A 19,497-nucleotide genomic window follows, 5' to 3' on the forward strand; every position below is an offset into this window, starting at 1 on the left:
AACAACAATATAAAGCAAATATGGACTTGGGTTCAAGATTTTACCTTTGTTTTTTAAACTTTGAAGGAAATATGCTCCGTGGGTCTCGGGTTTGATCTTGCAATGGGTCTCGAGATCGACGGAGAAATGGGAGAAGGTGGGGGTTCGACGGAGAAGGTGGGGGCTCGACGGAGATGGGGCTCGACGGAGGTGGGGGTTCGATGGTTTTTGGGGGATTTTTGTGAGACTGAGAGAGAGAGAAACCGAGGCTGAGAGAGAGAAGGCTGAGGTTGAATGGGAAGGGTATTTTGGGTATGAGGCAAAAGTTTAGCATTAATTTGAAAATATTATTAGTGTTGGGATTTTTTGGTAATATTAGGTATTATTAGACATAAAAAGTGAAATTTCCCTTTAAATGTTGCTTAATGTGTTAACATTTATTTTTGTTTAATACTAGCCATCAAAAGTTGTTTAATACTAGCCATTAAAGTTTATATACTTTTGACACGATAAAAAGCACGATATTTTGACATTAATAATCATAATAAATTTTTATTTGTCAATTATTAATAAATTAAAATGATAATAGAAGTCTTATTTTTATCAATATTTATATTTTTATAATTATACTAATTTATTTTAAGATTTGTGAGTTAAATTTTTTAGTATTTATTAGTAAGTATTAAAATTTTAATAATTATTTTTGATATAATTTTGTGTAAAATATTGTTAAAAAGTATATAAATATATCTAAAATTATAATTTAAACAAAGAAATGTATTTGGTTTGGTAGTAAGTCCATTGATGGTTAAAGAAGAGTTGGAGGGTTCAATTTTCCATCCTCACATTTTTTTACAATAATAAAGTGAGCCGGCCCGATTTGGGCCCGACACGGTACAAATACGCCCGACCCGGCCCAAATTTATCGGAGGCACGAAAATGTGGGCCGGCCTACATTTACAGCTCTAAACATGAATTAAACACATTTTTTGGCAATAATAAAGTGAGCCGGCCCGATTTGGGCCCGACAAGGCACAAGCACGCCCGACCCGACCCAAATTTATCGGAGGCACAAAAATGTGGACCGGCCTACATTTACAACTCTAAACATGAATTAAACTAATGAAGTAATTCATGTTTGGAGTCAATAGAGTTTGTCAGTTCCAGCATCCACATTTGATTGCTAGCAACAGTGTATTTTTATGTTTATTGGATGCTTTTCTTTTGATCCATACTGATGAATTTTGATTTATCACTTAAATTGCACACCTTTTATACACTGTAAGTGGAAATATATCACTTTTAATTATGCGACTAAGATTAATTACACATCATATTTTATAAAAAGTATGTACAAATTTACATATTGCTCGCATGGAAACTGCCAAAGTAATAAAAAAAATGAAACATCAAAGGAAGATTGCAAATTTACTTTCTTCTCTTAACACATTTATAAAAATAGTGCGATAAGTTTTGAAACTAAAATCATCATCGGTCTCCTAAAGACAAAAATACCATGATAATGAATGAAGATGGGTTTCCTTGCAAAAAACAATGAACAGTTGAATTTTCTAGCTACCATAGTAGACATCACAGACAGACAAAACTCTAAATATAGATATGTATAGATAGGTACACAACTCAATCTAATTGTGAAATTAACATAAAATAAAATGCTGAAGAAGCCAAATGGGTCCTCCTCATGTCAATGAACCGAATTGTACAAGTAGATGAAATTTCCGTAAAAAATTTGCCTTCATATATGATACCTTATATTTTTATCTTCATCAAAATCCAACGGCATTGCTATACCAACCGCTAGGCGTCTAAAAATTAATATGCGAGCCAAAGTACTAGAAGCTAAGAATTATGGGTTGGAGAGACGGTGTTTGTTTTGGTAGATTCAACAAAATTCTCCAAGGCTTCCATGTCGATGGTCATGTTGTCAACTGTATCGGCTTCTTCTACCTCTGTCATTACTTCATCTTTATCACCAGTCCCATCTTCTACCCCATTTTGCGCAGAAATAGATTCCATTTTCGGTTCCTCATTAGCCTTTTCTGGTTCGTTTGGCTCTATCGCTGCTGGTTGTGGATATGGATCGGTGGAGATGGTAAGCATGGATGTCACTAGGAGATTCTACACAAGCGAAAATGGCAAGTACAGCTAAAGATAATTATTCAACTTCTGGGAAAGGCTTATTTTTCCAAAACATTATATCTAACACAATAAGATAACAACCTATTAAGTGAATCTAATTATATTTGATGTATTTTAACAAGAAAAGTTAATGAAACTAGAAGTGATTATTCTTTATAAAAAAATACAATCATACTTTGTTATATCAATTACATTATTCGGTTTTATAAACATTAGACCAAACAAACTAATTAGCACATTAGATTGGACAGGCAAAATATATTATTTAACTAAGGTTAAAAATTTATGGAGGTTTTCTGTTATAAAAGAGAATAATCGCCACATGCTAAACTAAAGTACCTTTTCAAGTGCTAGTGCAAGCTTGGAGAGATTTGGATAAATGCCCCGGCCATTCAAGAGGATCTGATCAGCTTAGATAGAAAAATAAAAGTAAAAATCATACTTGCTTGGCCAAAGTTAATTAAAAGATAGTTTTTTGTCAAATTAATACTTGAAAAGGCATTAAAAGTAAATAAATATATAATATCACCATGCAGGTTGTGAATGCAACACATAAAACAAGGCAAGTACCTCGCACAGCCTCTGAAGGGTAAATGGAGGACCTCGATCGAAGCTATGGAGAACTGAAAACGTAGAAAACATTCGATTAGTTATTCACACACAAGGAGAACGCTTGGAAAATAATAGTTTCGAAAGAAAGAAAAAAAGACAAAAGAATCATTTCCATTTTCACATTGCAAGAATGATATTCAACATCTCTCTTTTTCTTTGTTGTTAAATGTATTGGTCAATAAGACACCTGGATCATAAAATCCCTGAAAACAGTTTAAACAGCTCATTTGTGGGGTATTCACAACATATGATCTATCCTATTCTCTTTTTTATTTTAAAAAAAAAATAAAAAGCTTAACTTCATGCCTCGCCCCACAATATTTGGAGACCAGGAAACTATAGCAATAGCCAGTGTTATGTAGGTATCCAGGAGGAACTCAAACCTCAGACCTTGTGGAAGCAATCCACATGTGTCAAACCATTTGAGCTAATCCCTCTCGGGTATGATCCATATAATTCTATTAATAATATTGATAAAAGAAAACATATAGCTAGGAAGATTTCAAAGGATGACAAATGGGGTCAAGTGGCCAAAATCACTCTTCATTTTGTGATATCAGCTCATATATTCCAGCTGACGACTAAAACTATATTACTCTCTTTAAACAACATCCAAATGAAGGAAAATAGAGATTAAGCAAATGAAAAATACCTTCATCCAACCTTTTGACCAACTCAATAAATGTTTCTCCTAGAGAAGCACTTTGCTGTTCATCCATCATTTTTGCCTCGGGATACTCCGACAAAACCTTCATAAATTATAGAAAAGTGGGAAAATTAAACATTAAAAAATAACTTTTTTATTTTATTAAAAGAGTTGTACTACTACTCTTTTTTTTGCTACAAGTGTGGATTGAACCCCTTTCCCTAACACCCAACTTCACCACTTGAGCTAGCCTCAAGTGGCTAAAAGAAAGAAAAAACTACTTGGATGGTTAGATATGCAAAAAGCAGATGACATTATACAAAGCTCTACATTTATTACAGATAAACTAAAAACATCTATGAGTTTAACAAAATTAAATGTTACAAAAGACCCAGTTGCTGGCATACCTCCCCATACCTGCTTCAGCTGAAAGGATAAGGTCGCCTTTAACTTGTCCCACTCATGCCTAAAGAACAAATACAAAGCAAGACTAGGTTATAACAGTAATATATTATATGGCTTCCATGCAAAACAATATAATTAGCAATGACTTCCCAAATATTAAACAAATTCTACAAATTGATCTTGGTTCTTTCAACAGTTACCACCGTGCTTAAAACAGTATTTAAAGGAGTTTAGCTTTACTGGGAGTATAGTCTAACATAGCAATCTATACTTCTCCAGAAGGAAAAGATGGCATTTTGACTCTTAATTTCCAACAAAAATAAAGTACTAAACATAGTCTATGCACAACAAAATCAGTACACTAAACACAAATGAGTACTTCACCAGTTCCCACGTCTATATATAAACATACCAGAACTTCCCAGTGGATGCAATAATTTCAAGTATGCCTCTAGCTTCATTCTCGGTAATCTCAACCTTCGGCGGCTCTTCATCACTGAAATATCAAGGAAAACACAACTTCATTAATATGAAAGTTCGAAAATATGTTCGAATAAGAAAAAACATGTTTAACAATAACTTACAACAAAAGAAATAAAAGGGTTATGAATGGCACTCTGATGTTTCAATTACAAATGCAAAACTTTCACTGCCATTTTCGAAATCAATGAAATAACACTTCCAGCCATTAGAGAGAAAAAATTAAAAATATAAACAATAGCAACTTAAACTAAAGAGCTACCAGTATAGCAGCATTGTGAGTGTTGTATCGAGTTAAGGATTAGAAAAGAAAAAGAAGCATGTACGTACATATGATTCAGTACATCAGGAACCACAGTATCCTGATGTTGAAGGGTGTCAATGGGGGGACTTGATGGCTTTTGCAGATCATCATTCGATGGCATCTCCATTGATAATGATAATGATAATGATAACCCTAATTAAGATAAGAAACAAGAAACAGTGAGCATAAAAAATGGACTGAACAAACGAGCCTCAAAGATTGAAATTTGAGAAAATCTTCTGAGTGGAGTTTTGTTATCCCGTTAATGAAAAAAGACTTAAAATAAAAAAAATTTGAAATTTGACCCAGTAGCTTCGTTGTACTAATCTCACCCTAAGAAGGTCGAATTGCTCATGAAAACCAAGGCCGAAGGAGCCCAGATTAAGGAGAAATCATACATTAAAAAAAAAAAAACCCTAAGGAAAATAGAAAGATCAAAACTTTCTGAAAATTTCAGAAATGTTTTTAATACATACATACATATACATATGCAGATTGAAAAGAAGAGAGAGATACCTGGAGTGGAGCGGAGTGGAAGAGCTGAAGAAGCAGAGTGAGATTACACTGTTCGTTCCAGGGATGAGGCTACTGAGAGACAAGTCAAATTAAATTGGGGCATTATATTGCAAATTTAAATTTTTAATAAAACTGTACTTATTATTAAAAAAAATTATATATTATCTTGAAGAAGAATATACAAAAATAATAAAAAATGTGACAAAAAAATTTACAAAATAATTATTTTCTATATATAACTATATTTCATACATGTATTTATGGGTTTATAGCTTTAAACCTTGTGTTTTGACTCAATACATGTCTAGAACATGTATTTCGATAAATTATTTTTTGAACTATGTATTTTGTAAAATAGTTTAAATAGGCTCCTAAACTTGATTTTGATAAACAAAAAATTGAGTATAATAACACAGTTCTTAGGCAGAATGACTTTATTTTTGTTCTGAGTTGTTAGTTTGATGAATTATTTGTGATTTTAGTTCAAAAAAATTTAATCAAAATCGGATTTAGGGGTCTATTTAAACTATTTTAGAAAACACAGGGTCTAATACAAAATATAAACAGGGTCTGAGACAAAACTCATGGTCTAAAAAAATATTAGCCCTATATTTATTTGTAGAGTGCAAATATTATTATTTTAGTAAATTATATACATTTTAGTTAGTACTAAAATTCATGACTTGTAAAAAAAAATACACACTAAAATGTATATTTCCTAACATTGATTGAAATCAAATTAAAAAATTTAAATAAGAAAAATTAATAAAAAAAAGACCTCTAAGAAATAAGATTTAACAATCAAATTTACAAATCCAAAATATTTGTAATTGAATTCTTAGTATTTATTATTTTACAAAATTCTTTTAATAATTTTCTGATATGAATATTTATATGGATAGGTATTAGGTACCCATTCATCCATTGTGTTTTAACAAAATATAATTATGATACTTTATGTATCTTAGCTTAAGACACAATTTTATTCCGATTATATAAATTTGACATACTAAAGCTATATTTTGGTAAAATAAAGGATAATCACCCAAATTATTTTAATTTGCTAAATAAATAAATCACTTATATAGTGGAGAAAATTACACTATTCACTAAACAAAAAAAATATTAAATAAAACTAGGGTTTATATTTTTTTAGACCCTATATTTTTTCTCATTATTTATTTGGACTCTGTGTTTTGACAAATTATTTTTTAGACCTTATATTTTGTAAAATAGTTAAAATAGAACCCTAAACTCAATTTTGATGAAGAAAAAATTGAATATAACAACACAGTTTTTAAGCAGAATGATTTTATTTTTTTTCTAAATTGTTAGTTTGGTAAATTATTTGTGATTTTAGTTGAAAAAACATTGACCAAAATCGGTTTTAGGGTTCTATTTTAACTATTTTACAAAATATAGGGTCCAAAAAGTACTTTGTTAAAACACAAGATCAAACAGGTAATGAGAAAAAGTACAGAATCCAAACAAATATAAACCCATCAAACTAATGACAAAATGCAATCACAGGAAAACCATAAAAGATAGATGCCTTCTTTATTTGGCCACCCACACACACCACACCATGAGAATTGTCCAGTATTTGGTATGCCATTGAGATCCTCTCATCATCACAAGCAATAAGAAACCTTTCTCTATCTCTTTCTGTCTAGTAAAATCAAACACACAAGTAAGTTCATCATGTGAAAAAGATTAAAACTCATCCATTAATTGAGTTCAAACATTGCAAAAATGATTATTAGAAATATGAACTCTGAATCATCAATTTCAAGATTAATTCATTTTTGTATATTAGCATAGAATAATCAAATTGGACTTGTTTGTTGGGATTCAAATTTTAGATTTTGTTTACAAAATAGATGATGTTGAAGAAACTTTGGAAAAGAAAGAAGTATTGATTCCATAAAATAAAAAAAAATGAATAATAAAAAATAAAAGAGAACATATATATGTAAAAATATGTATAAAGAAAACCACCTAAAAACACTGTTGGAAGGCAAATTGGCCTCTTCTCAAGGGTTATCACCATCTTCCGATGTATTCCAACCACAGCCATTTACAACCCAAACCCAACTCAACTCCCTACTTCTTCATTTCCCAAAAGACTGAAAAGATTTACAACGAATATAAAGATTTTTAAAAATAAATAAATAAAAATCACCAAAAAGAAAAGAAGAAAATAGTAATATCTAAAAGATTCATAAAACCATGGCTGCCTCTGTCTGTACTCGTATCATCATCATCATCATCATCATCTTCTTCTTTCCTCATCACCTAGAAGGGTGTTCTGAGGCTTGGCCGCTCAGTGAGGGGTTCGATGAATTCGAAGGGAGTGGCCCGTTATCTTGAGAAGGGGTTCCGCCCCACTTCATCTCCACATCCGATGGCTCCACCACATGTACCGAGCCGTCTGTCATGCCCAGTGCAACTTGGTTAGGCTCGGACGGGTGAGCTGCTATGACTACAGGATAGACCGAGCTGTTGCTGCTGCAGAAGTAGAAAGAAGAGTGTCTCATCAATGTATGTCAAACAAAAAGGATGGATCTCCCCCCTTAACAAACATATTCTCATACTTACTTGAGTACAGACGATTGTAAGTAGGAAGAAGGCGCTATTCGACACCTGAGTCTTAAGCTATCCGCATCAAAAACGCCAACCGCACCATCACAGAAGGAAACATAAACCAGCAATCCGTCACAGGAGTATATTGCACTTGAGATGGGAGCCGCAAGTGCTTCTTTTGGATACCACTACCAAAAGAATATCAATTTAGTGTCGGTAACTTTCAATTTTGAACCTAGAATATTGTGTGTTGCTATAATGTAGAAAAAAAGGGATCAAGAGTACAAAACTTACTGAACGTAAACATTCGAGCTTGCTATCATATACGCCAATCTGACTTTCATGAGTAACCAACACATGCGTTTGATCATTATGAAACTGAACTTTAGTTTCTCCAGATGATGGGGGCTGACGACCAACTTGAGCTTGTATGGATCTTGTTTTCTTCTTTTCCCATCCATCAATGCTCCACATACATAACTAAGTCATCCAAATTCAAATAAAATCACCAGTTTACAACCTTGTAACCAATAAAGGCAAGTAATTCCTCATTATATTTTAGGTGACAACAACTCTTCCACAGAGAACAACATTTCGCTGCAAATCTCGTCTCAAAGGCACTGAGCACTATGGTAGAATTTCCAACAGGCCATGAAACTCATTTGCATTGAGAAAATCATAACAATTCAAATTCATTTTATCAAGGAAATGCGGAACACAGAAGAATGCAATAATTTACGACTTGTTACTATTTTATTGTATTATTTTGATTCCCAGAAATTCCCCAAACTCGCTTAGCATGCCCAAGTTTGAAACTGAAGCTCCCCACTAACAGTAGAATATTCAGAGAGCAGAAGCTATATGTAGGTATCGAAGAAAGAACTATTTTATTATAATTAACGAGTATAATATGAAATTATAATTAGGATTAAATCAATTTTGCGAACAAATTTTTCTAGTTTGAAATTATTAGAATTTGTTTTTCCAATCGTATTTAGTTTCCTATTTGTGCTCAATTGCCTAACAATGACATAGCTATGTTTATCTATAAATGATTTGTTGGATTATTTCTATTACTCTATCCCTCTATTGATTCTCTTCAATCTCTCTAAAATCCTACAAGTCTGTTTTACTCTATTCTTCTTATCTCACTTGATGACAGAACAATAATTGCATTAATCAAGCCAATAGACAGTACACAATTGCATTTCTCTGTGGAAGAACCAAGGGCTCCTTCACTGATAAATATCATAGACAATTATATATTCAATGAGTCACTAACCTGAGCATCAGCTCCTGAAGAAACCAACACATTAAGGGTTTGAGAAAATGCAAGCCCTGTAATCCGTGTCTGATGACCTTTGAGTTTAGTTTTAACCTGTCAAATATCCAAAGAGATTAGTTTTTCTTTTTCTTTTGGAAGATCATTATATCAAGCTTTTGATACTAAACATAATGATAAGGATTCCGACAGAATAACCTAGAACTTCAATTCAGAAGAGTAATAATCCACAAGTATACGACCTTTTCCTCTAAAGTTGACCCCATTTACTCACAAAATGAATGCAGCAAGAAACATAATAATTTTTAAGAGCGCAGAAGCATATAAACTAGTAAAGAATACTAAGAAGCGAATCTGAATGACCAAGATTGCATCCTATTCAAAAATCAGACATTTTGAAAAATACAGTAATAGAGATGTTTTTTACCTCATCAACCCTAACATTATAAATTTGAATTGTAGAATCCTCCATTCCAATGGCAACAATATTATTGTCTTGAGGATGGAATGCCAAAAATGTAGCCGCAGGAGGAGGGGGCATAAAAGTTGTCATCACCTGAGAAGGTAACCAGTTTGAGTCATACAAATCCTTGTTGGAAATTTTCACGGGGTGATTGTTAGTTTGATTTGAATAAAACAGGGACACCCTAGGCAATAACAAAAATGTTACCTTGAAAGTCATCATGTTGAACAACGAAACCTTTCCACCAGATGCTGACATAACATAAGAATCGTTTTTAGATAAAGCAATGCATGCGCCAGACTCCTCAGGTGGTTTATTTTCATTTATGTCATTAGTCATATGGGTTCCACTAGGAGGTTGCCATAACTGTGGCATGATACAAGCAGTAGCCTAAAAAAAACCACACACACGAGGTGTAGAGCCTATTAGAAACATCAAAGTTACTGAGTTACAAACTTAAGTAATGAGAAACCGAAACCATACCTTCCCTGATGGATTCCTTTCGCTACGCTGCCATTTCCAGAGCTTGTGAACAGCATTGGAGGTGAGGGCCAGCAAAGTTAGGCCATTATTTGTGTACATTAGTTTCACAACCTACAATTTGAAAATAAGTTTTTTCTCAGTTCTGGTACTGTAAAGACTACATTTATTTGGAAAAAAAAAAAAAAAAACTAGGCTCCCCACCCAACCCAACAATATGTGGTACTTTGAAGGCTTCATTCAGGGAAAACTTATACAGACATAAGAGGAAGGAAGAGGAATGAAAAGCAAAGGCATAGACATAATGCTCTTCTAATTACAAAAGCTGCAACCGAAAAAACCATATCATTTGTTCGTACATTAGCAAATACCACAAATAAAACTTACCTTTGCAGCATTTCCGGAATCAGGTAATCGCAAAGGTTTAATGAGAGAAGGATCTGCAATATCTGGAATCTTCCAGCTCTTAATTTTGTCTGCATCATCAGAAATGCGTGGTTTAACATCGACAAGCCTGCTATTTTCCGCGGGACTCTGCAATTACAAAACCGTTATAAACTTGTGAGGAAAGTGCATCAATAAGCGTTATGCATCTTTAAAAAGCTGAACTTACAAGACTACTGATAGACACGGCAGGAGGCATTATATTAGGACGTTCCATTGTTTGAGGAACAGAAGGAGAAACATTAGACACTGGGCCTAGAGCATTAACAATCAGTGGCTGCATCCAAAACGTAAAAAATATCAGTAACATCCCAAAACTAATAGCAAATAACATTTTTCTGTTTGGACAGCATTGGCCAAAGATAGTTCTTCATTTTCTACAAGCTGTCAAGAGTATTTGACATAGCGCACAATATCCAAACACAGTTCAAAGAAATATCAACAGCTGCCAACAGGATACCATTGTTCACTATGCAAACACACATAATAAGATTATTCATAAGCACGATCTTCCACTCTTATTTTCAAAGTCACCTTCTTTCAAAACTCTTGATGTTAGAGCTACAGCAATTACATTTCCCCTTGCAAAACTAAAAGTTTAAACCTCATAGATCTAACAAGGATGCTATGACTAATGTACGAGACCATTTCATTATTAACAAAACTAATTGAGGAAAATGGTTGTTTGAGAACATAAAAAGGCTTAACGCCAACTGTTGAATTATTCAAATGCAAAAATCAGTCAGCTTTTACGTTAGAGTTTTGTTCCTAGAAAACAGGAGTTAGCTGCTTTCTCTCTTGATGTATTTTAAATATCTATATATACTTATAGAATGTATACTTTAAGATTATGATTAATAAAAATAAAACAAACATTCAGCAGTGTATTATTTTCTTCCTGAATTAAGTGCTTTTACCAACTCTTTTTAGACCTGTAACTGAACAATCCAGATATTTTATCTTTATGAATTTCATATTTGTAGGTTTAGCTGAAAACTGTAATATCTGTATGGATAGAAGTAAGAAGGTTTAAAAAAACGTACCAAAACGAAAAAGTAGGTTTCGAATTGGATCAAGGCATAGGATTCAAATTAGATCAAGGCGCAAGTTTCAAAATAGAACATAAAAATATATTACACCAAATTCATACATAACAAAAGAACACTAAAGTTTCAAGACAAATAGAAGTTCTAAATTAGACAAACATAAAATTTAGTAACCTGGCCTAGTCCTTTAGTCCTGCATCTAGTCTTTTAATTTAATAGTGTGGGGACTCGAGAGAGAATGGAGAGGATGAGTTTAGGGTTATAATTTTGAAGTTTCAGTTTTAACTTTATCTCATTTAGGTTGTAGGCCAGAAATTTGAAAGACCCAATAACACATAAGCCCAATTTGTACTTAAAAATGTATAAATAACTGAGGCGTAAGCCTCGTGAGTTTTGGTTCGTAAAGGCACTGAAGTGTACGCCTCAAAAGCACTGAGACATAGGTTTTGAAGAAAATCAGAGAAATGTAAGCCGCCTCAGTATGTTTTTTCTGGCACCTCAGTTCGAAATGAGTTTCGAGGCATAGATTTCAAAAGTCTTTTTAAACCAAGGTAAGAACAGTACCACTACCTTAGAATTGATAGGCTCAGAAGGGCCTCGATTCTTATCCATAGCCCTGCTCTCCAGCATCCTTATCAAGCGCAACCCATCATTGTTGGCTAAAATCTTAATACCATTGTCATTTGTTGTGACTGCCAACAATGACCCTTCTTTGTTAAATCTCAATCTAGGACTAGCCTGCAAATAAAAATAGACTAACTGTTACAGATCAACTCTTCTAAAGTGCTATAAAAAAAATGACGAACAGCAATACTAACAGGTAAACCCCCATCGGCATCGATAGCTGTCAACATGTTGGTACTGTCCATATCCCAGAACTTAATTTGAAATTCGTCACCAGCAGCTAAAAACCGGTTTCTTGTTGTGTCAAACTGAACAACACCTAAAGATCTCTTCCTGAAACCAGAATATGTACGTTTGATAGCTCCTTCACTCTCATTCCACTCGACAAGATGAGATTCACCCTCCTTACTTGTTCCGCATGAGAAGAGCCTGCCACAAGAAGAATTTACATGCTATTGTAAAAACTCGAATTAAAATATATATATATATATATAAAATAAACACAGAATATGTTTTTTAAGGATTTGGATCAAATAAATCCTTGGAAATTAAAAATAACAATCTCTGCATATTCCTTGTACATCTACATCATGAGAAAAAATAAGCATAACGACTTTGAAATCAATAGTTGAACAGTTATATGAAAACCCCACAAATAGAAAAATTGGATAAAGCAAATTACAATGCTCTTTCCAACAAAGCATATGTGCTCATCTATCGACTCTCGTAAGCTTTACCTAGTTCCATCTGCACTATATGCCATCATAGTGCACCATAGTCCAGGAGCATCATAATCCACTCTTGATCCCAAGCAATCATAAAGCCAAGCTTTAATTTTCCCATCAATAGCAGTTGAAAATATGAACTGCACGAGTAGTGTGTTAATTTTTACAGGAAGAATTTAGCTTTTGTAGTAAAATGAAAAATTGGATGTACTACTATGAAAAGCTACGTATTAGAAGTAATAAATAGCTCCTAATTTGTTTGACAAGCTAAATAGCTCATAATGAGGATCTACAGGAGATATACCTGAATATTTTCTTTGTAATGAGGACAAACAGAATATACTGGAGCTTCATGACCTTCAAATATATAGAGTCTACGTCCAGATACAGCATCCCATACCTGTACAGCAACATATACATGTTCGACTAAGATGCCTAAAGATTCTCTAAATATAAGACTAGTCAAGCGTGTGACAACCAATACCTTGATCATCTTATCATCTCCACACGTAACAATGCAATGTTGCTTGTTGGGATGGGCAAAGGCAATGTCATTAACTCCACCCACATGAGCATCAATCTGAAAATGAGACAATCAATATCCTACCATTGCCAATGAAGAAAGAGATAACAGGGAAAGGAATAAGATTTACCTCCAAATGTTGACGGAGTTCCCCAGTTGGATTGTAAGTATATATCTGGACAATGTGCTTTGAAAATGCAACACCTATACAGTGTTAAATACAGTAAGGAACTATCAGTATTCTCCAACAAGAATACAAACAAAATAACATGCTGGCCCTGAATAGAAAGGTTACACATACCAAGCATGAGCCCATCTGACCCCCAAACACAACGATTCACTGATATTCCAGCATCACTTAACAAAGCTGACTGAGGCAGAGAAAGAAAGTTGAAAGGAAAATCAGTTTAAAGAATCACCAGCTAATTCTTTTTCCTTTGGAAAAGTTACCACAATCGAATGCATAGCTATTAGGATGTGGTAATAGAAAAGTGAAAGGCGCAAGCAAATAAAATAGCTATTTGACTGCTTAAAAAGAAATATATATTTATTTTAATCAGAAATTCTAAAATAATGAGCAAATAAGGTACCTGCAACGGCATCGAAGCGGATTGTATATCCCAAACCTTAAATGGTTTATGTACCATCCTCTCCCGCGACCCAACTTCCCAAAGGCTAATGTCACCAACATTTGTCCCAACTACAATGTAATGAAAAGTACAATAAAAAAATTTGCAAAATTGTTTTCTTCAGCAAGACATTTAGTCACAAACCTAGCAGTATGGTTTGTTGCTGAGGATGAAAATCCATGCTCATAACATTAGATCCTTGACTAAGGGTCCGGACAAGATTTTTGGGAATGTCATCTTGTGAATAGGCCCCAGAATGCATTACACCAGAGAATGATACCTGTAAAAAGCACGTATGAGAATACTATGAGATATTTTTTTTCTCACTCTTTCCCTCTCTTTCGATGGCTGTGAAAGGGGGCGAAGACAAGATAACACATACAGCAACATAACAAAGATTTCTACACATATATATACTAGATGCAAGCAACATGCAATGTAAGTTTGCTAAGTTTTATTTAAAAAAATTATTAATTATTTTTATCAAGTTTTCATGATTGTCATATAAATTTTGAATAAATAAACAATATTACATATAAAAGAATGGCATAAACATATTAAAAGAAGAGTTAAACCAAATCATTGTTTATGTTTTTTTTTTTAAATAATGTGGCAGTATAAGAAGAAAAGAAAGAAAACACTTCAATTACAATGAAAGTTGTTGATAAGATATAGATATATATAGTAGATTTGATAATTGAACCTTGAACATAGAAATTACATAATATCCTCTTCCTAACCTCATCAGACTGTCCAGTACGAATACGCTTAATCAAGTGCTCAGAGTCAGCTGATTGATAATCCATCCCCGTAACACCAGTAGGAGTCCTTGGGTGTTTCAAAAATGCAGCTACATGAGAAAAAAATGATGAAAGTTCCATCAGATCTCAAAGTAAGTCAGCAATCCAGAAATCAAGTTAGATAATACATAACTATGGGAATGAAGTAGCGATTCTCATTCATACGATAAAATTAGGTGGCATCATAACATACACACAGCCATTTGGCACAAAAAAGAATCTATACAAAGCAATTGTCTGACAGAATCAAACAATAAACAAAAAAGTGAACAATCAAGAATTGAGAACTAGCAAAATTACTCTCTCTAGAATAGGGTGGACGAACATTGAAACAAATTGTCGGAGAAAAAAATTCAATGGTTCTCCATTTCGATTTGGTGATTCTTTCAGTAGATACCGTTGACATTCTTACCTGCACTAGATTGCTGGACTAAACCAGGAGGTGGTGCTGCCACAGCAGGATGAGACAAAGATGAATTAGAATTTGACATCCAACCAGCAATAGTACTAGGAGATGGGGACACAACCGGCTGAAATGGCTGCACAGAATAAAAAGAAACTTGAAGTGTTAGGAAATCGTTGCAAATTACTCCGGCAAAAAAAAACATTGAGGGAATACACTTACACCATGGGCACCAATAGGAGGAAATGCACCAGCCTTGGGAATCGGCCCCACAAGGTTGTTTGTTGGAGGAGGACGAGATCCATTAGTAGTTGGATTGCAAGAATGATCCGTAAAAAGTGTTTTTATATCAGGGTTTGGACGAGGATTCTTGCAAAGTTGATGCTGCCAGTTTAGACTGAAAAATTCTCACTAAATGAGATTCAAGTAAACAAAGCTTATGCAGAATATAACATTAGAAAAAAGGAACAGTGATTTCATTGACTTGGACAAGAATACAGAGGAATTTAATCATTTAAACCTGTGTTAAAAGAGTTGATAGTTACACAAAAATTAAATAAATCAGTATATGCAAGAATCACCTCTGATTTATTAAAGTCCTTAGACGCGAACTTTTGAAGGCTGGGAATGTAAGTTTATCACGAAACAAAGGGTTCGCTTCAATTAACTTTTTAAGTTCTATAAGCATGATGTTTCGAGCTGATTTTGTGTCCCCATACTTGGAAAGCTGCTCATTCTGCCTGTTTATATGATACAAACAGCAAAAATAAATAAAAACCAAACAATCAATCATTGCATTTCACAAAGCAGAAAAAATGTGACTTACCTGAAATTGTCGAGAGTCAGCAGTTGGGTGATCTCCTTGAAAAGCTCTTCATTGAAAGATGCAAAAACCTTAAGATCCTTTACAAGAATCTCAACAGCTTTGGCTCTGTCCTGCCTGATAGCAAGATAGAGAACTATATTAACATGCGAACGAGGAATTAGCACAATGATAAAACAAATATTAGCATATAATAAATGCATAAACACTTGGCTCCCTCAGCAATGACATCCAGTGTAAACACGTTTGTCTTGTGTCTTTTACTCAACAAATAACCTCAAGTAACCATTTTTAGTTATGAAGTTTCTTCACCAATCTTTAAAACCAGAGAACAAGAAAAGTGCCAAACCAATGCATAAGAATCTACAACCAGCACATAGACACATAATTTAAATCCTCACCTATCAAGAGCTTCCAAATACTTCTGTTTCCTGATTTCGAAGAAAATCTTCATTGAATACCGATTATCTTCAACCTTAGTAAATCCACACAAATACCGCTCGACTTCATCCCACTCTCCAGCCTGGACTTGATCCTCAAAATGTTTCATATTGAAGAAGAAACCAGACTCTTGCTCTAATCTAAAATTCCAAAATTAAGCACACACAGCATTATAAACACATGAACCGCAACACTATATGATAAAGAAAAATGCAAAATTCTCATCACTTTTTAAGAAAATACTAAAACCCAGTTCCTGGAATTGATTGAAAATTTCAATTTCATGGGATCCATCATCCATGAAGTAAAGCCGGATATGAGTTAAGCTTAAGCTAGTACAACATTCTGACTAATTCCAGTGAACTCATCATATTCCAGCTAAGTAACAAATGTAATCTTTCAAACAGAATGAGTACAAGATATTAATTTTTTTTCAAGAAAACTTACTTGTGAACAGTCTCCTTGAACTTCTCTTCGTCTAAAAACTGTAAAATTAAGAACACCAATTCCCTACTTAACGAAGACATTGTCCCCGGTAATCCTAAGCGCTCCAGTGCAAAGATCCAAGCTTAAACCACCAAAAATATTTGTGGGTCTTCACCCAAAAACACTCCACCAAAGAGAGCAGAAACAGAAAAACTGTAACAATCAAACGAAATGCAGTACCCAGAAATGATCACTTCTTTGTATCAACTTTCAGTACCAAAAATTTTCAACTTCAAAGTCACCAAAAGCTCGTTTCAAGTAAGAACAACACGAATTAACACCTCTTCCACTCCAAAAAAGATAGTAATGTCTTTCAGTTTAGCCCCAAATAGAAACAGAAAAAGCACATAAACAAGCACAAAAAGCGTCTTTTCAAAGCAACACCTCTTCTTCCCCAAAACGTAAAGAAACCCTAAATTTGAAGATGCAGAACAAAGATCTTAACACAGAGAAAGAGAGAGAGAGAACTCAAAACACAAACCGAATCGCAGAGCTCGAGTACTTTCACTTTCTCTTTCACAGCAACCTGAATCTCATCTCATCTCATCTACAAACGAAGACAGAGAGAGAAATATACAGATATATAGAAAGATACAGAGACTTTAATAAATAAATAAATATATATATCGTTCTCCTCACTGAGAAACAACCATTTTTCTAGGGTTAGGGTTTCTGAGCGCTCTTTATTCCTTTTCTCTCTCTCACTCTCTCTCTCCGTGTTTCGTAGCTAACTCTGTCTGCTGCACCACCAACCCTCACTTTCTCTCTCCTCCTCCTCAACTCTTTCTCTCTCTCTCCTTCTCCTCTGCTTTCTCTCTCTGTATCTTTTTATACTCTCTCTCTCTCCATCTATCTATGACAAGGACAAAGGTTCTGCTCTGCTTTCTCTGCTTTTGTTAGGGCACTCACTTTCTCTCTCTATATTTATATATTGCATATATACCTAAAAATAGTACACTCTCTCTCCTCTCTCCTCTCTTTCTCTCTCTTCTTTCTACTTTAAAGAACTCTCCTTTTCCTCTTTCTGTCTCTGGAAACTACAATACCCTTTCCAATATAAATATATATAACTACACTTTCTCTCTCTATATGTATAGGTTTTTCTGAAAGAGAGATAGGAGAGTTGAAGACTTGACTTACCTAGAGAAGTGAGAGTGCTTATGATCGCCTGTGGCGCTCTCTTACTCTGTTCCCTGAGCTCGCTCTTCCATTGGCTCCTAATATAATTATGGTTTATACTTTTTACAACATTAATTTTTTCTCAATAATGTGTTTTGACAAATTTAGATTCTTTTATAAAATGTAGTGATGTACATTTGGTGGGAAATTGGTGGGAGTGCTCCCCGTCCTGTCTTTATTGCTATTTATATTTCTAATCCTCGTTCCCGTTTTATTACCGCTTATTCTTCATTTATTTAAAAAATAAATTTTAAATTAAAATTTTACAATAAAAATTGTAAATTATATGTAAATAAAAATATTGCACAATATTTATTATTTAAAATATTAAAAAATTTACTACTATACTACAAAAACACATAAATAAATATATAAAATACATATAAAATATTACAAAATATATAAAAAATTAAACGGGGCCCCATCGGAACGGGGAGTGCTATCCCCGTCCCCACCCCATTTAACATTCGGGGATTAAAAGTTATCTCCGTTCCCGCCCCGTTTCCCATTTAACGAGGATTCCCCGCCTCATTAGGGGCGAGTCCCTGCGGGGCCCTGTCCCCATAGGGAAAACATGCATTCCTAATAAAATGGTTAAAATATACCCCTGAATCCAATTTTGATGAACAAATAAATAAATATAATAACACAGTTGTTAAACTGAATGAGTGTGTTTTTGTTCTTAATTGTTTGCTTGGTGAATTATTTGTTATTTTTAGTTTAGAAAACTTTTAACGAAATCGGATTTAGGATTTTATTTAAATCATTTTGCAAAATATAAGTTACAAAAAATAATTTATCAAAACACATACTTCAAACAGGTAATAAAACAAAATATAAGATTAAAAAAAGTAAACCCTATAATTATTATTTAAATATTTTTTTTTTTACAAAATTTGTAATAATGGAATTTAAATGTGCATATGTTCATTTTTTTTTTGTAATAGTATATATTTTTTTTAACAAAATTTGTAATTATAGAATTTAAATGTGCATTGTTGATTGGATATTTTTTACCCTCTTACACTATTCCTTTCCTTCCATTTATATTTATTTTCTAAATTGAATAGAAATGAGTATTTTCAAACATTAAATATAAATATATATATTTGAATTATTATCTCTTTTTTTTTTTCATTTTAAGATTGCAAGCCAATCTTTGAGTTAATAATAACATATTTGAGAGATAGTAACTAAATATTAGATTTTTAACTTCAAAATCTCTTACTATGATTCACAAAAATTACCATAATTTGATATGAGCAAATATTCTTTTCTTTTTTTATAAGTTGGAAGTAATATATTAAAATTGGACTTTTAATTCACAAAACACAATATCTTAGTAGTATAATAAAGTCATCTTGAATTTTTAATTGGAAAACTTTGATAATTGTAGAATCATTCAAAAAAAATTATTATTTAATTAATACTATTTTGTTGTATAAATATTTTACCAAAAGAATA

The 19,497-nt window shown here is 33.2% G+C and overlaps 2 protein-coding genes across 4 annotated transcripts; both read right to left on the bottom strand.

The window, feature by feature from the left end:
• Nucleotides 1-1,479: 1,479 nt before the first annotated feature.
• On the bottom strand, nt 1,480-5,211 carry LOC133834273 (uncharacterized). The gene is made up of 8 exons (XM_062263830.1): nt 5,103-5,211; nt 4,613-4,739; nt 4,215-4,298; nt 3,815-3,863; nt 3,404-3,500; nt 2,710-2,762; nt 2,479-2,541; nt 1,480-2,118 (listed from the first exon to the last, which is right to left on the bottom strand). Exons 2-8 carry the CDS (start codon nt 4,711-4,713, stop codon nt 1,840-1,842), a joined length of 726 nt encoding a protein of 241 aa, XP_062119814.1. The 5' UTR covers nt 4,714-4,739; nt 5,103-5,211; the 3' UTR covers nt 1,480-1,839.
• A 1,837-nt stretch (nt 5,212-7,048) lies between these two features.
• Nucleotides 7,049-17,883, bottom strand: LOC133834274 (protein TOPLESS-RELATED PROTEIN 2-like). Of its 3 annotated transcripts, XM_062263832.1 has the most exons (26): nt 17,336-17,883; nt 16,816-17,007; nt 16,329-16,508; nt 15,931-16,044; nt 15,686-15,844; nt 15,327-15,501; nt 15,114-15,240; nt 14,642-14,751; nt 14,046-14,181; nt 13,863-13,972; nt 13,574-13,643; nt 13,403-13,476; nt 13,234-13,329; nt 13,054-13,149; nt 12,762-12,889; nt 12,219-12,453; nt 11,971-12,138; nt 10,524-10,631; nt 10,298-10,444; nt 9,914-10,024; nt 9,638-9,820; nt 9,395-9,523; nt 8,968-9,063; nt 7,980-8,165; nt 7,701-7,873; nt 7,049-7,610 (listed from the first exon to the last, which is right to left on the bottom strand). In XM_062263832.1, exons 2-26 carry the CDS (start codon nt 16,893-16,895, stop codon nt 7,394-7,396), a joined length of 3,408 nt encoding a protein of 1,135 aa, XP_062119816.1. In that variant the 5' UTR covers nt 16,896-17,007; nt 17,336-17,883; the 3' UTR covers nt 7,049-7,393. The 3 variants fall into 3 exon arrangements, with proteins under 3 accessions (XP_062119816.1, XP_062119815.1, XP_062119817.1); XM_062263831.1 differs by having other exon boundaries at nt 16,816-17,883; XM_062263833.1 differs by lacking the exons at nt 16,816-17,007; nt 17,336-17,883 and having other exon boundaries at nt 15,686-15,840; nt 15,927-16,044; nt 16,329-16,404.
• Between the last annotated feature and the right edge of the window lie 1,614 nt (nt 17,884-19,497).

Source organism: Humulus lupulus, chromosome 5, assembly GCF_963169125.1.
Source record: "Humulus lupulus chromosome 5, drHumLupu1.1, whole genome shotgun sequence".
Classification (NCBI taxonomy): Eukaryota; Viridiplantae; Streptophyta; class Magnoliopsida; order Rosales; family Cannabaceae; genus Humulus; species Humulus lupulus.

Bases quoted from the DNA above. Each gene is read 5' to 3' on its own strand.
- LOC133834274 (XM_062263832.1), bottom strand. From the start codon at position 16,895: ATGTCTTCGTTAAGTAGGGAATTGGTGTTCTTAATTTTACAGTTTTTA. The intron at 13,644-13,862 runs GTACCTTATTTG...TCTCTGCCTCAG, and splicing joins CCGCTTCGATGCCGTTGCAG to TCAGCTTTGTTAAGTGATGC. The intron at 7,611-7,700 runs GTAAGTATGAGA...CTACTTCTGCAG, and splicing joins TTACAATCGTCTGTACTCAA to CAGCAACAGCTCGGTCTATC.
- LOC133834273 (XM_062263830.1), bottom strand. From the start codon at position 4,713: ATGGAGATGCCATCGAATGATGATCTGCAAAAGCCATCAAGTCCCCCC. The intron at 3,864-4,214 runs GTATGTTTATAT...TTTGTTCTTTAG, and splicing joins GCATCCACTGGGAAGTTCTG to GCATGAGTGGGACAAGTTAA. The intron at 2,119-2,478 runs GTACTTTAGTTT...TCGCTTGTGTAG, and splicing joins TTGCACTAGCACTTGAAAAG to AATCTCCTAGTGACATCCAT.